This window comes from Cricetulus griseus (genome assembly GCF_003668045.3).
Source record: "Cricetulus griseus strain 17A/GY chromosome 1 unlocalized genomic scaffold, alternate assembly CriGri-PICRH-1.0 chr1_0, whole genome shotgun sequence".
Lineage (NCBI taxonomy): Eukaryota > Metazoa > Chordata > Mammalia > Rodentia > Cricetidae > Cricetulus > Cricetulus griseus.
Window position 1 is genome coordinate 179616194 of NW_023276806.1, and position 13426 is coordinate 179629619.

Below are 13426 nucleotides of genomic sequence, written 5' to 3' on the forward strand. Positions count from 1 at the left end.
TTCTGAATTAAATATAGTATGAAGTAGAAAGCAGCATTTTTTTGGCTTTTCTCAGACTTGAATAGTAGACACAGTGTGTGTGTGTGTGTGTGTGTGTGTGTGTGTGTGTGTGTGTGTGTGTTGTGTGTGTGTAAATAAAAACTAATCAAAATGGATTTCCTGATCTATATATAATTTTGTTTATATTTTAAAAAATATGAGTCAGAAGCCTGACCTATTATAACATTGGATGTTTTGAGATTTTGCACGCCCATTTTTTCTGAAACTCTTACTATATATATGTTGGGAGGTGAGCCAGTTCAAAAAAACATCTCTAATAGTAGTCTAGTACTATGTGGGTTGACAGATACACATGAAGGATTTAATATTTTAGATAGGTAGCCTTTAACAGGGGACACATCTGAAGTGGCACATATCTGGTAGTATTATAAGCAGCTTCCTCTTAAAATCAAATAAAAGTTCTCTTTATAACCCACTGGCAAAATAATAAAGTAAAGCGGGATAAATCAGAATCATTTAGACAGCTATTCTGAACCTTCAGTATCTACGACCCTTCAACATAGTTGCTTACTTAGTGGTGACCACCAACCATACAATTGTTTCACTGCTATTTCATAACTATAATTTTGCTACTGTCATGAATTGTAATGTCAATATCTGATATGCAGGATATTTGATATGGGGACCTCTGTGGGGGTTGTGACTCACAGGTTGAGAACTACTGTAGGGAGGGATGAAACCAACATTTGAGATCAGTGTAGTTGGTAATCTTAAGGAATTATAGTAGTGGTAGCTCATACGATGGATACCTAAGCTCCTGTGCCCAGGACTTTGGTTAGAAGGAAGTGTCACTTATGTATCTGGAATAAAGCCAAAGAAAACATAGATAAGCCCAAGTGACTCTGATTACTGTGGCAAGTCCTTATAATATATGCCACTTGGCCACTTTGATCTCATTTGCAAGCCAACCTAAACATCCACATAATAAATCCACAGAGTTCCTATCCCACTATGTTGCAAGTTACAGTTATCTATTGTATAAAATATATGGTATAAATCACACAGAACATGACACACATACACACACACACACACATACATACACACACACACACAAAAAGAATGCTAAGACTTAAAGAGGCTTTGAATGCTTTGAATGGTGGTATTCACTCTATTCTTGATTTTTGCCTTCCTATGTCTTTTTGGTCACTCAAGACTGTTTTCCTTATCCTAGTTTCAGAAGTACCATAGAAATTTCAGTGGCTGTCATGCCATCTTCTTTAGAAACTATTCTAAATTATTTTTCATCCAAAAATCAATTCATCAGCACTCAGGAGGCAGAGGCAGGTGAATCTCTATGAGTTTGATAGCAGCCTGGTCTACAAGAGCTAGTTCCAAGACAGACTCCAAAGCCACAGAAAAACTCTGTCCCAACCCCCTAAAAAACAAACAAAAATAATCAATTCATTCATGCAGAAATATAACAGCTAGCCTATGTGACCCTGTATGTGTATCTGCCATGTAAAATGAAACATCTCAACAACTTATATTTTATGAAAAAGAAGTCTGCAGAGGTGAGGGAAATGTGTTTCTTTTAAACAAGCTCAGAAATGATGATAAAAATACAGAAAAGTATTTGCTCAAGACTTCAGGCTTGAAGAAAAAAGCTTTAAAATTCATGATATAAATTGTGTCTAGGGAAAAACAGTCCTACACTTGGATTAAACCTCAAGTGTGAACAAGTTTATTTGAGCCTTACCTGAGCATTTAATGCTTAATAGCTATGCATTGTATATAAAGAGTAGCTGTGCAACTATCTCTTGTTTGTCAGTTTTTAAGAATCTTCCATCAAGAGAAAATGTGGTACATTTACACAATGGAGCACTATGCAGCAGAAAACAACAATGGAATCTTGAAATTCTCAGGATAATGGATGGAACTAGAAGAAACCATCCTGAGTGAGGTAACCCAGTCACAAAAAGACAAAAATGGTATGTACTCACTCATATGTGGGTTTTAGACATAGAGTAAATGGATACCAGCCTACAACTCACACTGCCAGTAAAGCTAGGAGACAAGGGGTTCTCTAAGGGAGACATACATGGTCCCCCAGGGAAGGGGAAAGGGAAAAGATCTGAGCTAATTGGGAGCCCGTGGAAGGGAGAGGGAGCTGGAAGACAGAGAGAAGAGGAGGGAAGAGGACATGAGAGAGCATGAAGATTTAGTCAGGGGAGAATAGAGGAAAGCATGAAAAGAGATACCATCATAGATGGAGCTATTATAGGTTTAAAGATAATTTGGGCACTAGGGAAATGTCCAGAGATCTACAAGTTTGGCCCCAACTAACAATCTAAGCAATGGTGGACAGGCTACCTTAAATGCCTTTCTCCGATAATGAGATTGATGACTACCTTATATGCCATTCTAGAGCCTTCATCCAGTAGCTGATGGAAGCAGACACAGACACAGCTAAACACTGAGCTGAACTCTGGAATCCAGCTGCAGAGATGGAGGATTGATGAGCAAAGGGGTCAAGACTAGGCTGGAGAAACCCACAGAAACAGCTGACCTGAACAAGGGGTTGTTTATGGACCCCAGACTTATAGCTGGGAAACCAGCATAGGACTGTTCTAGACCCTCTGAAGGAGGAAGTCAGTTTGGAGGTCTGGGCATTCTAATGGGGCCTCTAGTAGTGGATCATTACTCATCCTTAGTATACGAATGGACTTTGGGAGCCCACTCAACATAGAGGGATACTATCAGCCTAGACACATGGGGGAGGGTCTAGGCCCAGCTCCAAATGATATGACAGACTTTGTAGATGCCCTCTGGAAGACCTCACCTTCCCTGGAGAGCAGAAAGGGGTTCGGGGGAAGAGAGGAGGGGAGGGAGTGGGAAGTGGGATTGACATCTGAAAGAAGCTTGTTTCTAATTTAAAATTTGTTTAATTACAAGTATAAAAATAAAAATGAATCTTCTATCAAACTTCATAAATTTATTTAGATTACAAATATCATCAGTCTGTGGAATGCTTAAGCAACCTAAGGAATTCCTGTCTTCTCAATTATTTGAGATCCAAGAGTTAAACTAAGAACTTAGGATGCATTCTGTGAACTCATACTTCAGAATAGATTCCTGTCATTCCTTCCTATCATATTCACTCTCCTGAAAACACAGTTGCTCAAGAGCAATAGCTGACTGATGGAGCTGAGGGCTGGTATTCTGTAGTTGTAGCACATCAAGACAGGAAGGATGGTTGGAGATAAAGCAACACAGGTGGTGGGGAACCACTGCTCTAGATAAGCACAGAAGAGGAAGCAAGGGAGGTTCTGAGACATGCATTTAGCAAACTGAGAGCAAAGCAAGGCTATTGCCCCTTGCGGGGGATTAAAAGCCATCTTGTGAACTACTCTATGATTTTACTCCTGATCCCTTTTGGAGGAGTGATTTTGTGCACAAATGCTCAACTCAATTGAGAGTAAAGATGGACTACTTTTCTTTACCTAGCCACAATTTGTGTGAGGCTCCTCCTTTTCTCCTTTTTTCTCTGTCTCTGTTTCTCCCTCCCTTCTTCCCTTCTTCCCTTTCCTCCTTTTCTCCTGTGTGTGCTGGAACAGAATAAGGAAAATCAAAGTATTTGTACAAACAAATAACAGAATTCTTCAGTCTGGTTACTAGAGTCTTCCTACATAGTGCTGTTATATGTTTTTCATCTTTGAGATGTAGATGACAAAATGACCAGATATTTCTGGTCCTGAAGCAAGTTTGCCTTCAAAGGAGTTACTCTTTATGGAGATGTTCTGTCCTCACACATTTCCTGAAATAAATGTTTCTAGTCACCATTTTGCTACCTCAGCACTTGTTTCTACCATAATGTCACTTTTCTTAGTTTCATATATGTTGGTGTTATAAAATACTTTGGGTGGAAAAACAAGGAGGAATGGATTTATATCGCTTTACAGTTCCAAGTTACAGTTCATTATTTGGGGAAAATGAGACAGGGAATTCCAACAGTCATATAACATCCACAATCAAGAGTCAAAAAAAATGCATTATATGCTCAATTGCTTTTTTGCTAGTTTCTGCTGGACTCAATATCTTTAATCTTAAGTAGTTCAGGATACCTTGCTTACAGAATAGTGACACCCACAGTGAACTGAATCTTCCCAGATCAGTTAACTTAATTAAGAGAATCCTCCATAGACATACCCATTGGCCAAACCAATGTAGGCAATTACAGCAGTTTATTTTCTGCTGATTTTTTAATTTTAATTATAAACAATATTGTTTTACATGACAATCCCAGTTCCCTCTCCCTACCCTCCTCCTCTAACACTTCCCCAACTAAAACCCTCCCTATCACTTATCCTTTCTGCTACCCCTGTATGTGAGGCCTTCCATATGGTGTCATCAGAGTCCATCGTATCCTTTGGGATAGGGCCTCCCAGAAATTGGAAGGCAGAGTTTCAGGCCAGTCTGGTTTACAGAGCTCGTTGCAAGGCTACACAGAGAAATCCTGTCTCAAACAAACAAACAAACAAACAAAAAAAGGCTCTTCCTTGGCGATTGTATCTTGTGTCTACTGAACAACTAAAACTACCAATCAGCACCATACTGTTCAATCTACTGCCTACCAATTCACATTCTTTGTATATACCAAAATAATACATTTCAACAAAAGTCATACTACAGATTATACCACAAAGGGTGGCAAACAATACATGAACTCAATCAACAATGAGTGACTCTGTTCTAACCAGAAGGCACATAAAAATGCCAACTAATAACATCTAGCCTTGCAAAATTCATAATGTAGGACAACCAAGATGATTCATGTAAGCACTTTTGCAGATGTAAATACTCATTTGAGATATTCAATAGCATTTGTTTAGTTTGCTTATGAACACTCAAGTGGCTGATGTTGTAATTCATCTATAGACCAATTTGCTATTGTGGCTATACATTGCCACTGTAAAGTTTGGTCAACATTGTTTCCCATACCACATTTAAGCAAAGGACACCTAAAGACACAGGCTTAGTGACTCATTCAGAAGATGACAAGGCTTACTGAGTTAGTCATCCTACTGCACTTTACAAGAAGATTGCAGAAAATAGAGCTAATCATTCTTTATGTTTATCAACAGAATTTTATTTTTGCTTATCTTCTTCCCCTAGTTCAAGTATAAATTGTATATTTTCTTATCCTGGGTTTGACAAAGTGCAGCTTTGTTACTGTTTAGAAATAGTGTGTGATTCCCTATTTATACAGATGTTTATGTCTTGGCAATAGAAAGAGATAGTAGCTGGAGACATTTAGACTTATTTATTTTAGATAGAATTACCAATTCTTCTCTATCCTTGATGATAAAAATAGATGAAAACACAATAAAATATAAAGGAGTCATTGCTTTAAAACTAAAATGGAGTATTCTAAACATTATTTTATAGTCTCAGCTAGTTATTTCCTAATTATAAATGATAGGTCATAATGTGTCATAAGCAGGCTCATTCTTCCTCATAAGCACATTTTATGATTCAAATACTATGTACATTTATAAATTACACACACACACACACACACACACACACACACACACACACACACACACACTGCCAGATACTAATCTAATAGTCTGGTATCACTATTACACTTTTTAGGTTGTTTATCTATGGATAACTTCATATTTTATGGATAAGTTTTTGTGTGGTTCTCATTTTAACTGAAATACATTACTCTATGTGTATTTATCCTAGCAGCCTGACTATTTCAAACTAATGAAAGAGCTGTCACAAATTGCTACTGCCACCTATTAGTGAGAGCCTAGAACTGCAAATTCTAGAAATTCCTTTAAGTAGTCCCTGAGAAGTCAGAGAGGGGTAAAAGGCATTTAGATTCTCACTTGTCCTAACTTTGGTTTACAACTACTAGTTGACTTTTTTTCTAAATAATCTTTAACCCAAGCATTAAACTTAGCACAGTGTTGACACAGATTTGAAGGCATACATGGGTATGTTTCATATGACTATAGATTTCTTTCATAAAGTTTGATAAGTATAACTTGTCAAGATATAGCATGAGGACTCAGTAAATTAAAATTGTTAGATAATGATTAATTCAAAATTCAAGTTGCATTTTGCTTAAGAAAATCTGGAATTTTGATTAAAAAGACCTTTGAAACTATGATGCATGGATGTTTAAATGAGAAAATCTTGATAAGAAGTTAAACCACAAATCTTTTCACCTTTAAAGTTAGTGGAAACTTTACAAGATTTTTAATAATACAACTGGAAATATGGTACAAAATTTTGTCTATAAGGCAATCATATAATCACACTAATGATTTCTATAGCAACAGTTTAAAATTTGTTTTTACCAATATGGTTGCATATAATAATTTCATCTTATTCAATTCAAATTTATCCTGAATGATTGCATGCTTCTTAAGTATATGCTTTAAGTACAATTGATCCTAAATCATGCTGTCAATTTTATTGTGATAATCAAATATCAGAAAACAGAGACTTATTGACACCCCAGACCTATGTCTATTTAGTTCATCAAATTACTGGAATATTATTGTTTACACCTGTAGTGACTTTAAGATCTTTCCCATGGTGACAGAAGACAGAAATCTCAATGAGAAGCCAAACAAACTTCAGGCTTAACTGTTACAAGTTGTTAGCTTATAGGGTTCTATGAAATGATTTTAGTCTCAGTGGTTTCATGTTTCTCTTAGTCTGGATTATATATTCTGTCACTTCAAAGGTCAACAAGTTCAGCAGCTTTAACAGAAGGGCCACAAATTGGAGACTCTCAGGAGCCTTCATTTGATGTCACCAGAGTTGAATGACAAGATCTGTCTGTGTCTTACTGCATTTTCACCTTTCACGATTTTGTCGAGATATACCTTTTGGATTGATTTGTCAAAAATCTAGTTCTTATAACCTTAAATTCAATACCTCAGAATCAAAATTGACTTGAAAGCAAATAATATTTGGTGAGAAAAAATTACTTTAAGTAAAACATATCAAGTCAAAAACCCAATAATACACAGTAGCAGTTTGAGAAAGTTGTAAAAAGAATTTATAAATGTGATTCTGTGTATTTGTGTTTGCCTCTGTGTATTGTGAATGCACAGTTCTAGATAGAGTTTACCTGTATTTTACGCTTTTTTTTTTCTTGGTTTTTTGAGACAGGGTTTCTCTGTGTAGCTTTGGAGCCTGTCCTGAAACTCACTCTGTAGACCAGGCTGGCCTCGAACTCACCGAGATCCACCTGCTTCTGCCTCCCGAGTGCTGGGATTAGAGGCATGTGCCACCAATGCCTAGTGTAAGCCAAATCTTATTCCATGCTATTATTATTTAAGAACTCCTTGAAATATTTTATAGGATTTAGAAGGTCAGATATTACTCATATATATATATATATATAATGCATATAATACTCTAATACATATATAAAATACTCTATGAGGTTCTCAACCTTTCTAATGCTGTGACCCTTTAATGTAATGGTGAACCCCAATCATAAAATTATTTTGTTGCTGCTTCATAGCTATAATCTTGTTACTGTTACGAATCATAATGTGAATATCTGATATGCAAGATATCTGAAGCCCAAAGGAGTCCAACCCATACATTGAGAACTACTGTTTTAATATATTTACATATTATATATATATTATGCAATGTGTTTTTTAAAATAACTTTTATCACTAAAATTTAAAATTTTTCACACTGTTGATTCTTTATTCAATAATTGTATCAATAGTTGATATGAAGTCTTATTTATAATAATGGCATATTTGTGGAAGTAACCACATATATGTCATATATTACTATTACTTTGGTAAATGTTTTTAACTACACCACAGAAAGAAGCAAAAGAAATAAAGTTGTATAGACCAGCAATCATATTAATTTATTTTAAGGTAATCATAATATATGGAGCAAAAGAAACAGCAACTTTTGAAATTTTTAAGTTCTCAATTAGTAAAAATGAACTTTTAATATCATAGAGATATATACAAATTTTGATTTAACAGGTAGTCTCATTTTTGCAGTAATTAAACACCTGGATTGTGGGAAGAGAAAGAAGTAAGCAGATAAGGGGAAAGCTTTTGAAATGCCCACCCTTGTACTTAAGTGCTGTTGACTCAACCCTCCCTCTGAAGGGAAGGTTAAAATCATTGATTTAACCTTTGGATTCACTGGGCACTATCATACTGATCTTTGCATGTGTCTTTGATTTCTTCTGAATCTCAGGCACATCGTGTCCTGGAAGAAACCATTACATTGAGTGATGGAACATTTGTTACTTGTTTGAAACTCCCAAATCTTGCTCCCCCACCTTCTTCTTCTTGTGAGTCACACAGGTTTTCCTGCAGATTTCATTGTAACAGATGAAATATCATATGATTTCTTAGTATTTCATAAGAGGAGTCAATTGTGACTAATTTTGTAGATGAACATTTAGCCAGTGACTGTTGACATCCTCAAGGAAGGCAAATGCATCTCACAGTGAATGTTTCTTCAGGACAATTTCTGTGTGACGCTGAGATTTACAGAGTTCTCACATTTGCTTCCCCCACAAGGATTCTAAATCAGGCTGGTTCAGAGGAGAAGCCAGCATACCCCATTTTTCTAATATTATCACTTCTCCAGATGGTTCTGAAAACATCTATTCAGCTCCCTTTTCCTAGAAAGTAGAGGTACCTTATTAGCTATGTAAGCACATCCACCACAGAGGCAGCCTTAATGCTGTACTTCTCTCTCCTTTAACATATCAAATCTCTTTCATCTCCTACCAGGCAGGATGACAAGTAGAAAGCAAGCTCAGTGATTGCCTGAAAATTCATCTTGGCAACCTGAGCAATGAGAGAGTTAATGGTGGATCTTTGAAGACAAGTGACCATGGGAAATTAGTGTTGGCAGGGATTTAACTCTTCATGAGTCATGCCGCAATATTTTTAAGAGCAATGCAGTAGATATTTTAACTGTGTTTGACATCTAATTAAGTAAAAAAAAAAAAAAGAAGAAGAATAAGAAGAAAAAGCAGATTTAAATAAAATCCCTTTTACAGTTAGAAGCAAAGTCTTGACAATTTTTTATCAGGCATGTGCTTTGTCAAAAGAAGCCTGTGTGTAGAGACCAAAAGGTAATGACACACCAATAAAACGATAGAAGAAAAACTGCTGCTGGAACCTTGCCTCTTTTTCCTTGCTGTTGTCCACTTCACAGTTTGTTTTACCAAACTGCCAAGCTCTTGGTCTATCAATAGATTTCTTATAGAGCTGTGGAGGAGTTCTAGATTTAAAGGAAAGTGCAAAAATTATGGCGGATGCCATAGCTAAAATCTGTAAGACTTACAGAGACAGTGTCACATATATATCTCTTGTTAATTTATACAGCCCTCATCAGACATGTTTAAACATATGTACATAACAAAGAACAGGTTGTATTCGACACTATCTATTTAATTTGAATGCATAGACATGACAGGTGCCTCCTCTCTGATTTGAGAATAATTTTGGCAAGGAAATAAAATTCTCACAAAGTAAGGAATCATAATAAATTTTAATTTTATTTTGTAGTTTATTCAGCAATTAGAAAAGTGTCTCTAGGAAGATTAGAGTCTTAAATATACTTTATTTTTTCAAATTTGCTAATATCAAATTCTAATATGAAGCCATTCAACATATTAGAAATCCAAACCTGAGAATCACATTTTTGAAAACTAAAGTTGAATGTAAAATTTGCATGGAGTATAAACTTTGATAAAGATTGATAAAATAAACTATCAATCTTAGGATACCTTGATTGCTTATTCTCAATGATACAAATCAAAGACCAATGAAAATGTAGGTTTCTCCATAGTAAGTAATATCACTTTTTTATTATGTAGAAACATAAGGCTTAATGAAACAGTTAATGGATATTATATGTTTTTCATTACTAATGTACTAAGTGTTTATATTGCATTAAATCTATCTGTATTTAGATGCTTAGTGAAATAGCATACTAAAAATAATTTTCTAAGTCAAAGTATTTTATCCTAAGTTGAATTCAAATACACACATTAATAGGTGTTTAATTTTCTCATTCATAGTGTGAAAATTATGCGTCTTTCCTAATTGATCTCTCGATTCACACTAAAGCATTGAGGAAAAAGTTGTCCTCTATCATGTGAAAATTAGAAATACATTTCTCTCTGTATCAGTCATGTACAAAAAGGAAGTGTCTCTAGAAATAGCCAATACTCTTCATGTACCTTGTTAGCTAAATATATAGCAGAGGTGGAAGCTATTCAGTGCCCCACCCCCAACTCAAGAAATCTGAGAATCATAGGAAATCAGCACCTTGGGGAGTTAAACTATAAGAGTTAAAACGGTTTAATCTTAAACTCCATTTAATAATACCCAAGTTTAAAAGTTTTGTACACACACACAAATACACACACACACACACACACACACACACACACACACACACACACACACCTTCGAAATTGTTTTACCATTACTTTAGATACCAGTCTTTGAAATATCCCCAAATAAACACAGAACAAATATTTTCTTTAAAATTGTCATCTGAAAACAAACACACACGAATCTGTAACAGAAAATTATCATGTGACCTCGAAGGGTTTTCTTTTATAAATTTACACTTCTTAAAAAGAAGTTCATACAACTAGCTGTGTCACCGGGGAATAACATCTCTTTAACTCTCACTTAACTACATATGGAATTAAATAACATCATATTTCAAAGGCTAGTTTTATACCAATTAGGGAAAAACACTCTTCACCATCATAACACAGTGTGGAAAAACTAGCCTGTTCTCTCCGGTTTATATTCTCTTGGCAAACCACGATCTACTGCTTATGGTAAGCATCTGAGTGTCAGATTTGAACAAACTGAATATTCATGATGACGATTAACCGTTTGGTACCCACAACTAAGAAGATTCTGTTCACTGTAATGGTTACTATAGGTGAGGCATGACTATCTATAAAGAAAGCATCTTTCTTCTTTTTGATTAACGGTTATTTGAAAATATTTTAATAGAAGTAAAGCAAGAAGAATGAACGGCACATAGCATGATCAGAAGGTACTCGGTTCAGCATGCACGGAGCAGGCACACAGCTCACTGAGGTTTAAATGTTCTTTGTTTGCTTTTAAGTTGTCACACATCAAACAGAAGACATGCTTTTTTGTTGTTTAAGGGAAAATGTTTAATTTTTCACAGACCTTTTTGTCCGAATGACACAGGTTTCCCAGGTTGAACTAAAGGCTTAATGGTTAGTGTTGGGAGTTCAAGGAAAGAAAGGAGGGGGCACCACAAAGCTAGTCAAATAAAAGAAAAAGAAAGCTTTACCTTTGTACGATAATTTCAGTCTTGGCACATTGTTCTTCCCGTTTGCGTAGTTTGCTCTCGCTGTAAGTAATACACCCCAGAAAAGACAGGCAATCCCAGTGAGCCAGCCCATGCTGCAGACGCTGGAGGTCCCTGGGCTGCGGCAGCCTTCCTTCCTGTATTGTGCGGCCAGAGAAGTTCAAACAATCTGGAAACTGGAGGTAACAGGTGATTTAGGTCAGTTTCATTCATAAATGCAGACAATCAAGACCTCATGGCAACACTAACGTCTCTTCTTCTGTAACAGTCACGGAATCACAGAAACTTCAAACCCTCAAAAAGGAAAAAAAAAAAAAATCGAGCCAGGCACCGGATAATGAGGCACAACTGTTGTGTGGAAAGAAGAAAAAAAATTAACAAGGGCTGCGGCAGTGGCGCTTAAGAAGCAGTTCCTTTTATCTCCGCTCTGCTGATAGCCGGTGGCAGACTCTGATCCTGCTCCCTCTCTCTGCTTCATTCGGCTCCGAGGAAGCAGAATGAAAGGGAAACAGAGAAAGAGAGAGAGAGAGGAGAGGGGGAGCAAGCAGCCTTGAGCAGCGCGGACTTTTCCTGTGCACAAGCAGGGGAAGATGACACAGGATCCCGCGGACAGGTTTTCCCAACACTCACTAGACGCGCTGACAATGGGAGAAGAGCGAGCTCAACCCACTCCCCTTCTCTCTTGTCACACAACACATGCAAAAAACATCTCGCAGAGATTAGAGCCGGGAGCAGAACCCTCTGGCGTGCCTGGGAGAGGCATGGGGCTATAAATTTCCCTCCCGAGGCAAGCGTTGTTTTATAGCCATTTTGGGGAGCAATTGTGATTTAACAAAAAAAATTGAATTTGGCTACCTACAGAATTTACAGTCCATGCTCATTATACAGTCCTGCTAAACTTGTGCAGTGTGTGTGTGTGTGTGTGTGTGTGTGTGTGTGTGTGTGTGTGTGTGTGTGTGTGTGTGTGTGTGTGTATTCCGCTCATCAGTGCAACTTCAACCACGGAAGCTTTTAAAGCCTCCTTAGAGATTATTCCCGCCTCCACACAGCCCCCCTTGGATTCAGCCACCCCCTTCCCCTGCTCTACAACAAGTGTAGTGAAGAAATTCCTTGGAAAGCCTATATAAACGATCAGTTCAAGACAAATATAGGTCCACTGAGAATTATAAATTACAACAGGGGATTCGCAAAAGGATACTCCAAATTTAAAAGTGCCCGTGGTGTTGCAGCTCCTGGAAGGCAGTGGCTGGCTGACTCTCACAAAGCACCACCTCTCATTGATTAGATCCACTTCCCTAGTACTGGCTTCAAGGGCAGAGGAAGATGACAAAGTTCACAAAAGTCCCTGCTGGGTGTCAAGGACCAAAACTAAAAGAAAAGTGTGTTCCCGTGTCTTCATGAGCTGGTAAGGGGTAACTCAGTTGTCTATGGGACACAATCATGTATTCAGAGCCCCGCTGAACCTCGTTAATTAATTCTCTGCTATACAGGCATGCTCTCTGTGGGGTTTACATTTTCTCTTTTACTTTTCTTTCAAGATCCCTGAAATCTAATGGTATGATAGCATTTGAGTAAGACTTGCATAAAAGCCATAAAAGAACATCCTCTACATTCCCTGTGCTCTCCCTTTTCTACCACTGCTTCTAAACACTTAAGACCAGAAGAGAATTCCTGTTTGATGATATATATGTTCCTTGGCAGAAAAGAGAGGGCTAGTCTTGAAATCAAAAACACAAACACTATTGAAAGTACTCATAAATGTTATCTAAGCATTGCCGTGATAACTCTCATACTGTCTATGGATAGCATTCTTCTCCTGACCTATGTGTGAATGTAGATTGAGGAGGAGGAGGATTTAAGGAGGGGGGGGGGAGGGAAGGAGATGCTCCACTCCACTAGATTGATTTGTCAAACAGATCTTATTGTATTTGTCAGTTCCCCAAAAGTCTATTGATTATTTAGCATTGTTAAGAATATAAACTCCAAAATCATGTTGATTTTAGTGATCCCACCCTTGTTATCCTGAGCACTT

At 37.0% G+C, this 13426-nt stretch overlaps 1 protein-coding gene across 1 annotated transcript in view; it reads right to left on the reverse strand.

The window, feature by feature from the left end:
* Sema3a (semaphorin 3A) overlaps positions 1-12041 on the reverse strand; it is a 202697-nt gene extending 190656 nt beyond the window's left edge. Inside the window, exon 1 of the mRNA XM_027393498.2 lies at positions 11377-12041. Within this exon, the coding sequence (XP_027249299.1) occupies positions 11377-11488 (112 nt within the window). The 5' untranslated portion in view covers positions 11489-12041. The remainder of the gene's footprint in view (positions 1-11376) is intronic.
* Between the last annotated feature and the right edge of the window lie 1385 nt (positions 12042-13426).